At 40.5% G+C, this 18,041-nt stretch overlaps 2 protein-coding genes and 1 non-coding gene across 3 annotated transcripts; all 3 read right to left on the bottom strand.

The window, feature by feature from the left end:
• Nucleotides 1-1,261: 1,261 nt before the first annotated feature.
• On the bottom strand, nt 1,262-4,958 carry LOC104439940. Its single transcript, XR_005549748.1, has 16 exons — nt 4,872-4,958; nt 4,316-4,444; nt 4,154-4,227; nt 3,970-4,045; nt 3,827-3,894; nt 3,654-3,725; nt 3,411-3,505; nt 3,251-3,317; nt 3,020-3,149; nt 2,718-2,941; nt 2,504-2,620; nt 2,245-2,425; nt 1,966-2,056; nt 1,760-1,917; nt 1,446-1,640; nt 1,262-1,363 (listed from the first exon to the last, which is right to left on the bottom strand). It is a non-coding gene; the product is annotated as a casein kinase 1-like protein HD16 (transcript).
• A 2,675-nt stretch (nt 4,959-7,633) lies between these two features.
• On the bottom strand, nt 7,634-11,808 carry LOC104439951 (casein kinase 1-like protein HD16). The gene is made up of 18 exons (XM_010052949.2): nt 11,719-11,808; nt 11,564-11,638; nt 11,388-11,483; nt 10,723-10,875; nt 10,561-10,634; nt 10,374-10,449; nt 10,237-10,292; nt 10,055-10,126; nt 9,852-9,946; nt 9,697-9,763; nt 9,475-9,604; nt 9,180-9,392; nt 8,956-9,059; nt 8,625-8,799; nt 8,341-8,431; nt 8,089-8,246; nt 7,790-7,978; nt 7,634-7,693 (listed from the first exon to the last, which is right to left on the bottom strand). Exons 1-18 carry the CDS (start codon nt 11,806-11,808, stop codon nt 7,634-7,636), a joined length of 1,974 nt encoding a protein of 657 aa, XP_010051251.2.
• Nucleotides 11,809-13,146: 1,338 nt separating this feature from the next.
• LOC104439950 (casein kinase 1-like protein HD16) lies at nt 13,147-16,962 on the bottom strand. Its single transcript, XM_039309795.1, has 16 exons — nt 16,873-16,962; nt 16,237-16,368; nt 16,081-16,148; nt 15,894-15,969; nt 15,756-15,811; nt 15,575-15,646; nt 15,370-15,464; nt 15,216-15,282; nt 14,992-15,121; nt 14,672-14,910; nt 14,458-14,571; nt 14,132-14,306; nt 13,847-13,937; nt 13,595-13,752; nt 13,302-13,484; nt 13,147-13,206 (listed from the first exon to the last, which is right to left on the bottom strand). The coding sequence occupies exons 1-16, from the start codon at nt 16,960-16,962 to the stop codon at nt 13,147-13,149; spliced, it is 1,806 nt and encodes a 601-aa protein (XP_039165729.1).
• Between the last annotated feature and the right edge of the window lie 1,079 nt (nt 16,963-18,041).

Raw genomic sequence — 18,041 nt, 5'->3', positions numbered from 1 at the left:
TTGTGCAGGAATGAACCATTATAGCCTCCACTGCAAGTGGAAATTTATGGTGTATCTGGTCAAAGGCGAACTTCACACGAAAGTCCATGGCATGCACTGTCCATAGCAGAAGACGGTAACATGTTCATCCATCATCTTGTAGCTATAATAATTATGATCAAAATTCACGGTCACTGCAGCTGAATCTTGAGGTCTATATGTGCATGGCAGCATGATACGGCCCCGAAAACACAATTAGCTTACCAACGCTGTGTCTGGACCGCATCTTGCAACATTATTGCTTTGAACTAAGAGCAGCGCTAGACTGATAACTATTGTTTGTCGGAAGGTGACCATCTCGGGTCATCTCTCTCTATTTTTAACATATTTTTGCTGATTAAGCTTAAACAACTACCGTAGCAGACAAGCAGATGCAAAACCGAGCACTCAGATCCTATCTGTCTGCAATTTGCTTGGTATTCAGAGAAGGGGTCGTTCCTCTCTGTGTATACCTCCCTGATGACAGATCCATCCAACGGTACTGTTCCTAAATTTCTCCTCTCCTGATAGTTTAATGATCACTTGAAATGATCGCCAACACTGAGCCGGATGACTTTGTTTATTTTATTTATTTGTTTTAATTTTTCCACCCTTGTTGTGATCACCGTATTGGTTGAAAAATGATTTGGCTTGGCATGTCTTCTCCGTATGGGTGGGAAAGATGATCATCTCTCATGGCTATTGAGAATGAATCAAATCAGATGTTTCTCGGGCCAGATGGAAATTGGCCCTCAAGTGCAAAGGCAGAAGAGTGCTAGACTGCATTTGGGGAAATTCAGGAATTTGTCTAGTTGCATTTATGCATATATAAAGGTCAACCCTAGGTCAACCTCTGGTTCAAAGTTGATGTTTTCACTGAAGTTACGAATTCTGTCATGGTTCCTTGGCTGGTCTGGTTTCTGAAGATCAAATTGTACAAGACCAACAATCGACAATATCAAGTCCTAATGGCTACCGGAAATTTTGTCAAGAAATGTTGCATCTCTTGGAGAAAAGTTGGTTATCACCTGGCAAAATTTACCAAGCGTTAAGCTTGAAAGTTTCAGAATTATACAAAAATTTTCCTACACGAAAGTATGGTAAAGAAGTTACAATGAATTCCATTCGGTATTAGAGGAAGTGGCTATTATTCAACTTTGTACTGGATTGATCAGTGACTTGTTTAACCTGCTTCCTAAGAATTGGCCAATAGATGGCAAAAGACGCATCCGGAGTGGTCGTGTCACTCGCTGAGACATCCTTGATTGTACTTATACTTGGTAGCCGAAGCAATGGTTCAACCGCAGCAAAGAGAAGAAATATAGTAATTCCTTGCCCACTTCTCCTGCAGAAATGAGAACAAGTGCTTTGGTGAAGCACAGGTTATACAGCCAAATAGATGCTGGTAAAAGGGCCAAACTAGTCACCTTGATCTCACTATCATTAGGAAAATTGGAAGTCTGAAGCATCTCTTGCTCTACACTTGCGGTTGCTGCTCCTCCAGGAATACTGAAGATAAAAGCAACTTCATCCAGATTGGCTGCGACCGAAGTGATATGATAGCCCTGCTTCAACCTTTCACGAATGCCTTCGGCTGGATACTGAAAGTCTAGCTCTATGGCCTTAAAAGTTTTGCACAAGAAACTGAATCAGAGCAATCCTCTGGTTCCAGACACTTCCAAGGAAATTCTTGAAATGAGGAGTAATTGGGTAATAGTAGAAAAGGAGAAGAAAGAAGAACCTGGTCGGTAAATCTGGTTCCTTTGGTTGAAACTACTGCCCACTGGCTTCCGGAAGTGGCAATGGCGGTGACGTAAAGACCTTCTGCCCACTTCTTCTTGATCCATTTGAAAGGAAATATTTCAAAAACACAACAAGACTGCTGAATATTCCAGGTCCCTGTGTGTTTATCAAGAAAACCGGTGAAACAGCCATTCATGGGCTGACCCTTGGACATTACAACTAGAAATCTGTTGTCATCTGCTCCAGCCACTGCAGTGATGTAGAAGTTCTCCGACCATTGTTTCTCAATCCATTCCTTCAAATAAGGAAATAAGCAGTCAAGACAGTCCTAATTGAGAATCCTTCCATAAGAGGTTGATGTATCCATGTTCCTAATGGGTCTAATACAAAATTTCTTCCAGTTATGTATTATCAGAATTGTAACATGCAACTATTGGGATCTACTATATATGAAAGTCCAAAGCAAAGCCGCTCAAACAGAACCTTGTGAAGAGAGCCGCATGAAAAAGCATAATTCTGAGCAGTGTAGCGGGCGCTATCATCCAGTATTAAGGCCCATGACTTAGAGCGAAAACTGTAAGTCACACTGGTGATGTGCATTCCCTCAGCATGTCCCTTCTCAATATGGAAGATCAGGTCGACATAATCCAAATTAGAGCAGTATCTGCAAGAAAGAGGAAGGTCATCAATGAACTCAAGGAACCCCAGAAAAACTAAATAAATCTGAAATGCAAGTTCACACCTTTGCTTCATGGGTGGATGCACATCATAAATGCTTATCCATCGTGTTAGTTTCTGTATTTTCTTTGATGGCTCGTCATCGTCATTTAACTGCACTTGCTTCCATGGTACCTGATACGTGTGTATCACATGAAAGAGGAAGACATGGCTCGATTAGAGGAGAGCTCGAATGAGAAATTTCATTAACATCTATTGCTTTTTTACTAGAACAGGATACTACCTCCTGAGTGACATCGGTGTGCACGGGCCAAACATATGGATTTTGACCAATGATCCCACGGAAGAGAGAAATGTATCTAGCGTAGTTTGGTTCTTCATCGAATTTCAGACTAAGCACAAATGTCGTGAACTGCAGGTAAGGCTCAGGACAAGTGTCGCACAGTGTGTCTGGAGGAGTGGCCCTCTTTTGCTTGCAAACAGGGAAAGACGTATCCTCTCCCTGAGAGAACTGTGGCGATCAAAAGACCAATACAGGTTTATGGTTCAAGAAATCTTCTCCAGGTATAGGGAATGAAACCTGATGTCCTTGCCAAGGCAAATGGCCGCGGATAAGATAAATGAGCATGTAAACCAGAGACTCTAGGTCGTTTCTTCTGCTACTTGTTCTGCCAAGTTGACTGTGCACACTTGCAAATAGAATTGTTCCTCTGCAGTAATTTTTTTTTTTTCCGGTGCATGGAACTGTGATTAAAAAGGTAGGGCATGTGGTATGTGCATGTGAAGATGTTTAACATCATTTTGACCGAACCTGAAATTTCCTGGAGTTTGGTTGTACTTAACGTGTGAACCAGTGGAGGGATCTTGCCATCTTGTAGCTGCAAGGTCATGAATAAATGACGAGACATGTGCATTTCTCCTTTGCAATCACTAATTTCTAGCATAAAAGTATTCATGCAATTGGCAGGTACCTAATCCAAGGTCAGTCAGAAACAATGTTTTCTCTTCACGAGTTCCTGGAGGACCAAGCAAAAAGTTACCTGGTTTTATGTCACCATGGATATACCTGCCCGGAAAAGAAGCATACATGAGAAACATCGCAAAAGGTCGGAACTGGCATATGTTTCTGATAGTCTGGCCTTCGAAAAACTGATTTGACCAACTGATAAAGAAAATGCTAACAAACATGCGACTGGAAGCTAGTAATCTATTACCCTCTAGAGTGCAGCTTCTCAAGTATAGATATAGCTTCAATGGCAATACATGCAATTGCTTCTAATGGAAGGCTGTAGTACCAAGGAAAAAGCTAACATCAGAAGCTGAAAAAGAATTAGAGATTGTTTAAGAGATCCTCAAGAGCAGACACTTTAAAAGCTGTTAACTTTACAAGGAAACATACGTTGGGACGTTGTTGACCAAATGGGCTTGTAAACTAGGTCCAAGCAAATCCATGACCTGCATATCCGAAGAAGATCATTGAAATTTTGCATTCTAATAGTACAAAATCCAAGTCGAAGGGAATGGACATACCATGACATAATAGTCTCCTTGTTGCCCCTTGTAATGTACTAGTGGCAGTGGTATCCCGTGACCCTCACCCAGATCACTGTGCAATATGCAGAATGCAGATGCGAAATTCAACACCTTTATCCAATTATACATGCAAGAGCAAGATATAGCCAAATCTAGCACGCAATAATTCTAAAGTACTCACTCATAAACTTTCCACTCATTAGGGATGCCACCTTCACATCCTTTGCTGTCTTTATGCTCGAATTTTATGGCCACCTAGATAGTGCCGCGTTAAATGATGTAAACTGTTGGTGCCAATGTAACAAATATCTGAAAATGATAAAACTAGAGCTCAGAGCCATGCCTCTGCTTTTTGTGCACGAGTTTGATCACTTGAAGTTGGACCGATGGGTTGACCGATGTAAACTTGCCCGAAACCTCCCTTTCCCAGTTTTCTTTCTATTCTGTAAACTGGGGAATCATCGATCTGAACCTGAGAAGATCAAATTTTCAGTACATATTTCGAATTGCATGGTGAATGGATGAACTGTTTTAATTACAACTGCCAGTAATTTATGATCTGACACTCTGATGCACGGAGTTCTTGAATGGATAAAAAATAGCTGACGACAGAACATTTATGGAACTTGCATGGGATCCTAGTTAGCAATCTGAATTAGATGAAATCTTCCTCTTTCTCTTTGGCCGAAAGAATAGCCAAGGATGACCCACCAAAATCTTGGTCATGTTTTCCTCCTGCTCTGTTTAAGTTTGCCGAATCAACATCAAAACAAGAAAGACACTGACTGCTTCATGGGAATGAATTTCTCAAACCCAGAAGTCAAGGACGGCCAAAACTTTGCGAACTAATCAACATGGGATTCGACTTGCAATTTTTACTCTTTCTCCAATGCAAATACCTGTTCTGGGATTGGAGGAGCGTTGCTTTGGTTCTCATCTCGATGGCCCTCATCACCTTTACAACTTCCCTTGCTAAACTGCTGCATATCTACCCTCCCAGCTTTACTCCAATCTTGATGGTTCTGAGCCGCGTAGTCCCCACAGGTCTCAACTGAGCGTTGAAATTGAGATCTTCTTTTGAAGAGAAAGGGAAGATCAAGCGGAATACTTACCTTCAATCTTGTTTCTTCTTTTTCTCTTTCTGTTTGAGAAGACGATCGGGGTTCTTGAAGAGAATGAGTGGGCGGTGCCAGGTTGAAGGTGTCAGTTTTGGCGCGAAGGAAGGCAAAATGCCGTTATTTCGGTTGACCTCTGATTGCTTATGATAATTTATTGGGTAAGTTACACAAAGTCATCCTCATTTCTTAAGCCAATATCCCTCTAATACGATTGCTTATGAATTCCTTTTTATTGCTTTTCTGACCAAAATTTGGACTTGTGACAACAAATAGTAGCTGCACTTCATATGTTTTTATTTCGTACTCAAATTTTGCTTCTGGGTTCAAGCTCGAGACATGTTTTAGCAAAGTCATATTAGATAAAAAATTAGAATGACAATTGTGATTTTTCATTTTTGATTTATTTATTTTGAACCTGTGCAAAACAAAATTATCAAATAGTTAAATATCCATTTTCAAAGTTGTAACCTTCATTGCAAGGAAGATAGGTCAATTGCAAGAGTACAGTAAGAAGAGAGATGGTCTAGTCTTCGTATCTGACTCCACATCCTGAAGTTGGAGTCGAGCCATCACAGCAAGTGGACATCTATACTGTATCTGGTCAACACGAACTCCATGTGCGCGGTGCAATGATCACATGTTCGCCACAGCAGACGACGGCAACATGTGTTAGGAATCGCACACTGCTTTACTTGAAGATTCGTGTCCTGATTGGTTTCGTTTCGTCGCACTAAACTTCAGGGTTGTAGAGCTAGACTATTGTCCCTAATGAAGGTATTCATGAGAGGTGAGAAGTGCAGCCAAAGGTATCGGACCTCATCCTGGTAGCGTTACTCTGAATCAGGTAGCCTTTGTTTTGAGCATTCCTGGGGAATTACCGGCGGCAAGGCAGGCCCAAACCCATCTTATCCCGACCTACGTAGTGGTGATTGTATTCAGCCATTTTACAAGCATCTAGCTTAGGTTGAACTCACTTTGATTCTCCAGGCTTCTGACTTCTCTCATCATTTTGCAGGAAGGGTGGGCTATGTATTACTGTATTTTTCTTCTTTGTTGCTGCTGAACTATTTCGTGAGCTACCGAGCACTGCCGCCACTGCACATTACCGGTGTTTTCTTGAGTTACTTGTCACATTTTACGTGCATCTTTTGCCATCTAATTTTCCCCAATTTTTTAGGATGAAGCCACTGATCAATCATGTGAGGCATTGAACAGTAACCGGATTTTTTTTTTCCTTATATATGCATATGTGCAGGAGATCCCCAATATTCATACTGTTTTTGAAGCTTTTCCGATATAATAATTCCCAGAGAGCCTGGCAATAGAATGACATTGTCCCCTACTAATGTTCTTCCTCACTAAGACCCTCGAGAATACAGTTATTAAGATACAACCCAGATCACAAATCAGATGTCTAAAACTTAACAAACTATCCTGATCTTGAATAGGATCACGAGAAACATTCAAAACTTGATTGCTTAAACTAGATTATCAATTAACTTTTACCGACCTACTTTTACATGAATTGATCGTCTTTTACCTATGATAGACTTGACATGTGGTACTTCTATATAAATTTGATCAAGTTTCAAATCTCACTGCTAAGAAGTTGAGTCCCCACAGTGGGCGGTCTTTCATTTGGTCCATGGTGACATTCACGGACGCTCTGCAATCTGTAGTGATCACCAATACTAAAATCCGGTTGGCTTATTTTTCCTTCCTAGTTTTGATAAATAGCAGAAAAAATAATCAGAAGTTCAACTGGTCTTCTGGGAAATTTATGTATTTTTGTCCAGTTGCATTTGTGCATTGATAGATGAGGGAAGACAAATCCAAGGCCAGCCTCTCTTATGAAATCGATGTCTTTACTAAAGTTATGAGTTATGTTATGGTCCTTTGGCTGGAGTGGTTTCTAAAACCGCAAATCTAATGAGATCAACCAGCCTGATTGAGTCCCGATGATTGTAGCAATCAACTCCTGATATCTCTCAAGATCCTGTTTAACCTCAGGACAGTTCCTTAAGTTCAGATCTTATCATGAAGTTTTGAGATCTGGATAAGAACTTTAACAACCCCGTTCTCTGAGACTCCTATCAACTTGGCTTGTAATTATAGTCCAAATTTTGCCATGTAGCATGTCATTCATTCTATCAGATTACATGTAAATTGTGTCATGTAACACTAGTCTCAACTAATTCTAAGGTAACAAATCAGCAGAGCGTTCTCAGTGGAGAGAAAGAACCTAGATACAGATTGCATCATTCTCATTACCAGATTGTGGTCTACCATTATTCTTAAAACGTTTCAAAAGCTTCACGAATGTGCGAAACTTTAATGCAAACATGCACACAAGTAAAACAAGAATTGGTCAGTTTCAATTCTATACAGTGCCAGGGGAAGTGGGTTCATATCTGTACATGATCGATCAGTGGCTTGTTAATCCTTGCTTCCCAGAAGTCGGGATATATATGGCAAAAAATGCATGTTATGTGCGTCAATGACTCGTGAAGTTGCCAGTAAATGCACACACCATGCTTGGTGGTTCACGAAACAGGTCTGCTGTAGCAAAGAAGGGACAAGTAGTAATTCCTAGGCCAAGTCTCCTGCAAAAGATGAGAATCAGAACCATATGAATCTCATAGAATCAGAGCAAATGCAACCAAAAGTTAGATGCTTGTAAAATGACCAAAAATAATCACCGCCACTACTGTTTCAGGAAAATTTGAAGTCTGGGCTGCCTCTTGGGGTCCTCCAACTGGTTCTTCTTCTGGAATGCTGAAGACAAAAGCTACCTGATCTGGAGTAGCTGCAACTGAAGTGATGAAGTAGCCTTGCTTCCACCTTTCATCAATTCCCTCATACGGGTACTGAAAATCTAGCTCTACAACCTTGAAGTTCAGTGCAAGAAATCAAATCAGGTAAATTTTTTCCAGTTCTAGACTTCAAAAGATAAATCTTGGAAAGGAGTATAAAAGGGAATCACAGAAGAATGGAAAACCTGGTGGACAAATCCGGTGGCAGAGGACATGATGACTACCCAGTTACCTCCCACAGTGGCCATGGCCGTGACATAAGTACCACGTGCCCATTTCCTCTTAATCAACCCGTAAGGGAATGTATTGGCAACGTGATAAGATTGCCGACAGTTTTGAGGCCCTGAATTCAGTAAAATGAAGAGGAGCTCACATAATCGATGAGGTACAACAGCTTTTGCTGGAAATAGAGATTAAAGCATCATTCACTGGCTAACCCTTGGACATTACAACTAATGTGCTACCATTATCTGCTCCGGCGATTGCAGTGATGTGGTAATTTCTTGCCCACTGTTCCCTAATCCAGTTCTACAACAAAAAAAATTAAGCAGTCAAGTCACGCCCAATTGGGAATCCCATTGATTGGGCTTGATGTATTGTTGGTTCCTTCTAGGCCGAATGCCTCTTTTTATTGGTGCAATCTTTTAAAAGAATAGTGACATGGGACTAAGGGGACCTACAGTACAGATGAAAGTCCAATTTAAGGCAGCTCGAATGCAACCTGGGGAAGAGACTCGGGTGAAATAGTATGAACTTGAGCAGTGAAGCCAGTGCCAGAGTCCATAACCACGGCCCACAAATTGAGGCGGGAAGCCACACTGCTAACATACATTCCATCTGCACGTGCCTCCTCAATGAATAGAGGTAGGTTCACATTGTCCACATTGTAGCGAATCCTTTACAAAGAAAGGGGTGGATGAGATGATGAACACTTCCATCTTTATCGTCCACAGGACAATTGAAGTCAATAATCGATGTGCAATGATCTGAAAATATACTCAAGGTACTAAAAAAGAAGGAACTGTGAGGGGTAAGTCACTCTAAGTCCTAACCTTTGCCTCATGGGTGGATGTTCTTGGAAAATGCTTATCCATTGTAATCTCGTCAACCCCCCTCGTGTTAGTGAGCTCTTCGGTGGCGCGTCGCCCTCAATTGACTGACAAATGCATGTCGAAACAAAGAGAAAGATATGGTTCACATAGAGAACGAATTATTAACAAACATCTTGCATCTCGAGAAACTGCAAAGGCACTTATTTAGAGCAATAAGATGGTACCTCTCGAGCAGAATCAGCATTCACTGGCCAAACGTATGGGTTTTGACCAATCATCCCACGGAAAAGAGAAATATATCTTGCATAGTTTGGATCTTCATCGAAACTCAAATTTACTGCAAACTTGGCAAATTGCAGGAAAGGTGGAGGACAAGAGTGATATAGAGCTTCCAAAGGAGTGGCCATCTTTTTCTTGCATATTAGCATATCCTCTGCCTAAAACAGCCAGAGTGATTAAAAAGGCAGATTCATCTGTAAGGTTGAAAATCATCTTCTCTGGTTTTAAGCACATTAAAACCTGAAATCCATGCCAAGGCAATTGACCGCTGATAAGGAAAGCAAGCATGTATGCCAGTGACTCCAGGTCATCTCTTCGGCTACTCGTTCGACCGAGATGAGCATGCACACTTGCGAAAAGAGGGGTTCCTCTACAGCAAATAGTTAATTTTGTATATTTGTGAGCGGAGGGTCATTGGACAGGGCATTGTGTGTAAAGATGATAAAAACCACATGAACCCACCTGAAATGGTCCGGAGATTGATGATACCTAACATGCAAACCTGTCGAATGACATCGCCATCTCACAGCTGTAAATAATGAAACGACAATGAGACAGATCGTGTTTTAATATCTGTTTCCTAGGATATAAATCTGTGTATGCAACTGGCAGATGACCTAATCCAAGGTCAATCAGGAACAATTTTCTCTCATCAGGAGTTCCTGGAGGACCGAGCAAAAAGTTGTCAGGTTTTACGTCCCCATGAATGTACCTGCCAAGAAAAGACTCTGGTTTTTGAAATCAAGTCTATACTCCGATGAAGGGAACCCTGGTAAACATTGAAAAGCAGAAACGAAATTGGAAGACCACCATCCATTACCCTCTAGAGTGCAGCTTCTCAAGAATAGAGATTGCCTCAACCGCAACACAAGCAACTGCTGCCAATGGCAAGCTGAAATAATGGAAAAGATAAAGAGTTAATATTACAAAGACACATAACACGATACAACATTCAAATTTCAAAAAGAAACCATAGAGTGGGCACTTCACGAGAGAACATACGATGGATGGTTATCGACTAACTGGACCTGTAAGCTAGGTCCAAGCAAATCCATGACCTGCATATGCGACACAGATTATCGAAAGCATAAGCATCTGAGAAAAATGCGAAGTCGTTTTTCACAGGGAATTGCGCATACCAGGATGTTATAGTCACCTTGTTGCCCCCTGTAAAGCACCCTTGGCAGTGGTATGCCGTGATTTTCACCCAGATCACTGCACAACATGCAGTTAAAAATGGATGTGAGATTTGTATAAGTCGTCCGATTTCACGTGCTAGAACCCAATGTAAACAAAACGAATATGGAAACATTCTTAGTGACTCACTCGTAAACTTTCCACTCACGGGGAATGTTGGCTTCGATTCCACTGGGATCTTTCTGCTGAAACTTTACTGCTACCTAGATAGTGTTTTACTGATTATCTAAGCTCCAAAGCAAGTATTGAGTTTACAAAATTGAAAAATGAATTTGAGCTTCAAGGCCGTACCTCCGCTGCATGTGGACCAGTTTGACCACTCGAAGTTGAAGGCTCATCACTCGAAGTTGAAGGACCGATGGGCCGACCGGCACATACCAGTCCATTACCTCCCTTACCCAGTTGTCTTTCTATTCTGTAAATCGGAGAATCTTCAATCTGGACCTGAGACAGTAAAGCTTCCAGTATGTAGTACGGATTTAAAGGCATATTTGAAGCTTGCATATGCCGAAATCATCGACCCAACTTAAAATCATTACAACTGTAGATCGTTAACACAGTCTTGAGGGGATGCATAAATTCTCAAATCGGGCTAAAGTACTTGATGATCTAAAGTGTTAATCTGTGATAATTACATCAGAGCATTAACTTCCTGAAAAATAGCGAGAAACTCCCTTGAAGATTAGCCACTAACATACTGCATTCTGCCAACTGGGGTTTTAGCTCTCAATCCAAATTAGATGAACGTTTTCCCTTTTCTTTTCCCTTTCGAATTGAGCTTCTCATGCAGTCATAAAGAAGAAAACAAGAACAATCTGAAATGTGCATACTATTGAAGACAGACTTTCACGGCCATTTCCTTTTCTTTGTCCATCGAAATTGCGGAAAACACACAGAAAAGATTCAGTCAAACCGAAAAACAAGATATCCAAATATTTTCAAGAAAAATCACGTACCTCCTCTGGAATTGGAGGAGAATCGCTTTCACTCTCATCTTCCAGTCCCAGATATCCTATTCGACTTACCAGTCCCAGATATCCAATGCGACTTACCTGAGCAATGAAATCATCCATGGCTCTCTTGTCTATAAAACGGTAATTATATAAAAATATTTTCAAGAAAAATCACGTACCTCCTCTGGAATTGGAGGAGAGTCGCTTTCACTTTCGCTCTCATCTTCCAGTCCCAGATATCCTATGCCACTTACCTGAGCAATGAAATCATCCATGGCTATCTTGTCTATAAAATGGTAATTACATAAAAATATTTTCAAGAAAAATCACGTACCTCCTCTGGAATTGGAGGAGAGTCGCTTTCGCTCTCATCTTCCAGTCCCATATATCCTAGGCGACTTAACCGAGCAATGGCCTCATCCATGGCTATCTTGTCTATAAAATAGTATCGACCATTCGGAAGCTGCTTTCTTCTTCTTCTTCTCCTGCAGTCTTGTCCTTCCAATGAACAACCGCGAGATGTGCGTGTGGGATTTTCTTAGAACTGAAAAGCTGAGAAATTTCGTTCTTCTGAATCGGATGATTCAGTCTTCTTTTCGGTTGAAGTTGTTCTTGGTTTCTTTGCAGAGAGAAGATGAAGTGGGCAGTAGTGAGCCTGTGAGAGCGAGGCCGAGTCCTTTTGGCTACGTTTCAACCGTTATTTTTGGGCGCGAAGGAGGGCAAAATGCCGTTAATTCGGTTGACGTCCTAAATGCTTAAAAAGCACCCCAAAAAAAAAAAAAAAAAAAACCGGTGGGCTATTTCAAGAAGAATAGTTTATTCATTCATCCCTCCCACTGGTTTTGTTCTGCATCCTTTGATTTTGGTTCAGTGATTTCATGCTTCGTCGTTGAATTCTATCGTTCCGAAGTCGCCATGCCGGTGAATTTCAATAAATGTTGATGGTACTTGCAAAAAGCCGTTGATAATTGATGATAGGCGATATTTTTTTTTTCCAAGTAACTCATTGATAGCTTAACAATATTTTTATATAATTACCAACCTTTTTATAGTTTGCAAATTAGCAATTTTGGTAGTAACTGACCATTTTTTGTTTACGTAACTTACTGATCTCTCAGATTTACCAACTTTTACCCACAATCAAAAGAGATCAACAAGCCAGGTCGAGTCCCAACGGCGGTAGCAATCAACTTTGGATATCTCTCAAGATCCTGTTTAAGCTCGGGAGAGTTCCTTAAGGTTCAGATCTTAAATCATAAGATTTTAAGATCCGGATAAGGACTCTAATAAACACGTTCTCTGAGACTCGTATCAACTTGGCTTGTAATTATAGTCCAAATTTTTCCATATGGCATGTGATTCTTTCCATCAGATTACGTGCAGATTGCTTTACGTAACGCAAGTCTCAACTAGTTCCAAGGTAATTGATCAGCAGGGCGTTCTCATTGGAGAAAAAGAACCTAGACACAGATTGCATCGTTCTCGTTGCCGGATTTCGGCCTACTATTATTCTTAAAACGTTTCAAAAGCACCACGAATGGGAAAAACTTTAACGCAGACATGCATACAAGGAAAACAAGAATTGGTCAGTATTCAATTCTATACAGTACCACGGGAAGTGGGTTCATAGCTGTACATGATTGATCAGCGGCTTGTTAAACCTTGCTTCCCCTAAAGCCAGGAAATAAATGGCAAAAATGCATGTTAAGCGCGTCAATCACCCGTGAAGATGCCAGTAATTGCACGCACCATACTTGGTGGTTCATGAAACAGTTCTGCTGTAGCAAAGATGGGACAAGTAGTAATTCCTATGCCGACTCTCCTGCATAAGATGAGAAACAGACCATATGAATCTCATAGAATCAGAGCAAATGCAACCAAAAGTTAGATGCTTGTAAAATGGCCTAAAATAATCACCGCGGCTACTCTATCTGGAAAATGTGAAGTCAGGAATGCATCTTGGGATCCTCTTACTTCTCCTGGAATGCTGAAGACAACGGCTACCTGATCTGTAGTAGCTGCAACCGAAGTGATGAAGTAGCCTTGATTCCACCTTTTGTCAATTGCCTCGTACGGGTACTGAAAATCTAGCTCTACAACCTTAAATTTCAGCGCAAGAAACCAAATCAGATTGATTTTTTCAGCTCTAGACACTTTGAAAGAGAAATCATGGAAAGGAGAAAAATTGGAAGCACAGAAGGATGGAGAACCTGGTGGACAAATCTGGCGGTAGAGGACATGATGACTACCCATTTATTTCCTGCAGTGGCCATGGCTGTGACATAAATACCAAGTGCCCATTTCCTCTTAATCCACCCGTAAGGGAATGTATCGGCGACGCGATAAGATTGCCAAAAGTTTTGAGGCCCTGAATTCAGTAAAATGAAGAAGAGCTCATATAATCGATGAGGTACAACAACTGTTGCTGGAATTAGAGATTAAAGAATCATTCACTGACTAACCCTTGGACATTACAACTAATGTGCTACCATTATCTGCTCCGGCGATTGCAGTGATGTGGTAGTTCCTCTTCCACAGTCTCCTAATCCAGTCCTTCATTAACAAAAAAATAAGCAGTCCAGTCACATCCAACTGGGAATCCCATCGATTGGGCTTGATGTATTGTTGGTTTCTTTTAGGTTGAATTCCTCTTTTAATTGATCAATCTGTTAAAAGAATAGCGACGTGGAACTACGGGGAGCTACAGTACATGATGGAAGTGCAATTAAAGGCAGCTCGAATGCAACCTGGGGAAGAAAACTGGGAGAAATAGTATGAACTTGAGGAGTGAAGCCAGTGCCAGAATCCATTACCACGGCCCACAAATTCAAGCGTGAAGCCGCACTGCTAACATACATTCCATCCGCATATGCCTTCCAAATGCATGAAGTTAGTCTCACATTGTCCAAATTGTGGATAGTCCTACCCAGAAAAAGAGTCGGATAAGATGATGAACACTCCATCTTTATCTTCCATAGGACAATTAGAGTCAATAATCAAGGCATAGTGATCTGAAAACAAACTCAAGGTGCGGAAAAAGAAGGAACTGTTAGCGGTAAGTCTAATCCCTCACCTTTGCCTCATGGGTGGATGTGTGTGGAAAATGCTTATCCATCGTGATCTCCTCAACCCCCTTCGTGCTGGTGAGCTCTTTGGTAGCATGTCGCCTTTCGACTGGCAAATGCATGTCAAAACAAAGAGAAAGACATTGCTCACATAGAGAAAGAGGTCCGATCAGAGAATTTAACGAACATCTTGTTTCTGGAGAAACTGCAAAAGACACATATTTAGAGCAATAAGGTGGTACCTCACGAGCAGCATCAGCATTCACAGGCCAAACGTATGGGTTTTGATCAATTAGCCCACGGAAAAGAGAAATATATCTTGCGTAGTTCGGATTTTCATCAAATCTCAAATTTACTGCAAACTCAGCGAATTGCAGGAAAGGCGGAGGACAAGAGTGACAAAGAGCTTCCAAAGGAGTGGCCATCTTTCTCCTGCATACAAGCATAGGCGTATTGTCCGCCTGAAACAGCTGCAGTGATTAAGAAGGCATATTCATCTCTAAGGTTGAAAATCATCTTCCTGGTTTTAAGCACATCAAAACCTGAAATCCGTGCCAAGGCAAATGGCCACGGAAAAGGAAAGGGAGCATGTATGCCAGGGACTCCAGGTCATCTCTTCGGCTACTTGCTCTACCAAGATGAGCATGCACACTCGCGAAAAGAGGCGTTCCTCTGCAGCAAATAGTTAATTTGTTGTATATGTGTGAGTGGAGGCTCATTGGACAGGGCATTGTGTGCGAAGATGATAAAAACCACTTGGACCCACCTGAAATGGTTTGGATATTGATGGTACCTAATATGCGAACTGCTAGAACGATCTCGCCATCTCCCAGCTGCGAATGATGAAACAACAATGAGACAGATTGTATTCTAATTTCTGTTTCTTACGATATAGACCTGTATATGCAACTGCAGATAACCTAATCCAAGGTCAATCAGGAACAATTTTCTCTCATCAGGAGTTCCTGGAGGACCGAGCAAAAAGTTGTCAGGTTTTACGTCCCCATGTATGTACCTGCCAAGAAAAGACTCTGGTTTTTGAAATTGACTCTATACTTCGATAAAGGGAACACCCTGATAGACATTGAAAAGCAGGAACAAGATCGGACGACCACCATCCATTACCCTCTAGAGTGCAGCTTCTCGAGAATAGAGATTGCCTCAACCGCAACACAAGCAACTGACGCCAATGGCATGCTGAAATAATAGAAAAGGTAAGAGTCAATATTTCAAAGACGCATAACACGATACAACATTCAAATTTAAAAGAGAAATCATAGAGTAAGCACTTCACAAGGGAGCATACGATGGACGGTTATTGACCAACTGAACTTGTAAACTCGGTCCAAGCATATCCATGACCTGCATATGTGAGGCAGATCATCGAAGACTTAAAGCATCTGAGAAAAATTTGTAATCATTTTTCGAAGGGAATTTCACATACCAGGATGTCATAGCCACCTTTTTCCCCCCAATAATGCACCCGTGGCAGTGGTACGCCATGATTTTCACCCAGATCACTGCACAACATGCAGTAAAAGGTGGATGTGAGATTTGTATAACTGATACAAGTTCATTTGCTAGAATCAAATGTAAACAAAACGAACGTGGAAACATTTTTAGCGACTCACTCATAAACTTTCCACTCATGAGGAACGTCGTCTTTGCCGGGATGTTTCTGCTGAAACTTTACTGCTACCTAGATAGTGTTGTACTGATTATCTAAGCAGTAAAGCATAAATTGACTTTACAAAACTGAAAAATGAGTTAGAGATTCAAGGCAGTACCTCCTCTGCATGTAAACCAGTTTGACCACCGGAAGTTGAAGGACCGATTGGTCGACCCACACATACTAGCCCAGTAGCTCCCTTACCCAGTTGTCTTTCTATTCTGTACATTGGAGAATCATCAATCTGGACCTGAGACAGTAAAACTTTCAGAATGGTGTACTCGACGCTTGCATATGGCAAAATAATCGACATAACTGCACTTAACAAAAAGTTTTTACAACTATAGATCAGTAACAGAGTCTTTGGGGATGCATGAATTCCAAATAGGGCAAAATTAGTTGATGACCTAAAGTGTTATTCTGTGATAATTACATCAGAGCAGTAATTTCCTCGAAAATAGCCAGAAACTCCCTTGAAGATTATCCAGTAACATACTGCATTCTGCCAATTGGGGTTATAGCTATCAATCCAAATTAGATGAACGTTTCCCTTTTCTTTTCTCTTTTGAATTGAGTTTCTCATTCAGTCATAAAGAAAAAAAAACAAGAACAACCCGAAATGTTCAAACTACCAAAGATGACTTCGCCGGTCATTTCCTTTTCTTTATCTATCAAAATCACGGAAAACTTGCAAAAAGATTTAGTCAAACCAAAAGAACGAAATATCTAAACATTTTTGAGAAAAATCACGCACCTCCTCTGGAATTGGAGGAAAGTTGCTGTGGCCCTCATCTTCGAGTCCCTGAATTCCTATGTAACTTGCCTGAGTAATAAACTCATCCATCGCTATCTCTTGTTTATAAAATAGTATCGATCATTCGGAAGCCGCTTTCCTTCTTCTTCACCTTCTTCTTCTTCTTCCCAGTCTTGTCCTTCCAATGAACAACTGCAAGATGTGTGTGTTGGGATTTTCTTGGAACTGGAAAGCTGAGGAATTTATCTCTTCTGAATCGGATGATTCAGTCTTCCTTTCGGCTGAAGTCGTTCTTGGTTTCTTTAGCGAAGAGAAGATGAAGTGGGCAGGGTGAGCCTGTGAGAGCGAGGCCGAGTCCTTTTGACTCCATTTCAACCGTTATTTTTGGGCGCGAAGGAGGGCAAAATGCCGTTAGTTCGGTTGATAATATAACAACTGATAGTTATTTTTTTTTATTTCCAGATGGTTTATTGGTAACTTACAAACCTTTTTAAGATATTACTAACAATTTTTATAGTTTGCAAATGAGCAATTTTGGCACTAATTTACAAACTTTTATTTACATAACTTACTAATGGTTCAGATTTACTAATTTTTATATAAATTACCAACCTAAATTAGAGAAATTTGCCAACAATAGTCATATTAAGTTACCAACTCTCATTTGAGTTATTTACTAACACTTAAATGTTATTTTATATCTTATCAACTTCTTTATTGAGTTACCAATATGTATTTACCTGGGTCAGCAACTGCTTGCATTTAATAACTCTTTCTAGGGATCACAAAACTAAATTAACATGACTATTAATTTTTCTCCCATTAGATTACCACATGGTAGTGGATTAATAACTTTTATTTGAGTTGCTTATTGATATTTATATGACATTTTTAAACTTTCAAACATTTTATGTCATTTGCAAATTTTTCTTTGCATATCTTAGGAACACCTTGATTTTATCAATTTTTAGAAACTACCATCTTTAATTAGGAGTTGTCAATTTTTATTTTATTAAATTATCAACTAATTTTGGGTTACCAACTCTCATTTGAGTTACTTCATAAGTTTATCTTTCTTTTAGCTATCAACTTTTTTTTTTTAATCTTTTAGGAATAAAGGCACAAGATGTCCTTGACTTTTTTTAAAATGTTCAATCATGCCCCTCCAC

This window comes from Eucalyptus grandis, chromosome 3 (genome assembly GCF_016545825.1).
Source record: "Eucalyptus grandis isolate ANBG69807.140 chromosome 3, ASM1654582v1, whole genome shotgun sequence".
Classification (NCBI taxonomy): Eukaryota; Viridiplantae; Streptophyta; class Magnoliopsida; order Myrtales; family Myrtaceae; genus Eucalyptus; species Eucalyptus grandis.
The sequence above is the reverse complement of the archived record's forward strand: the minus strand, read 5'-3'. Positions and strand labels throughout refer to the sequence as shown.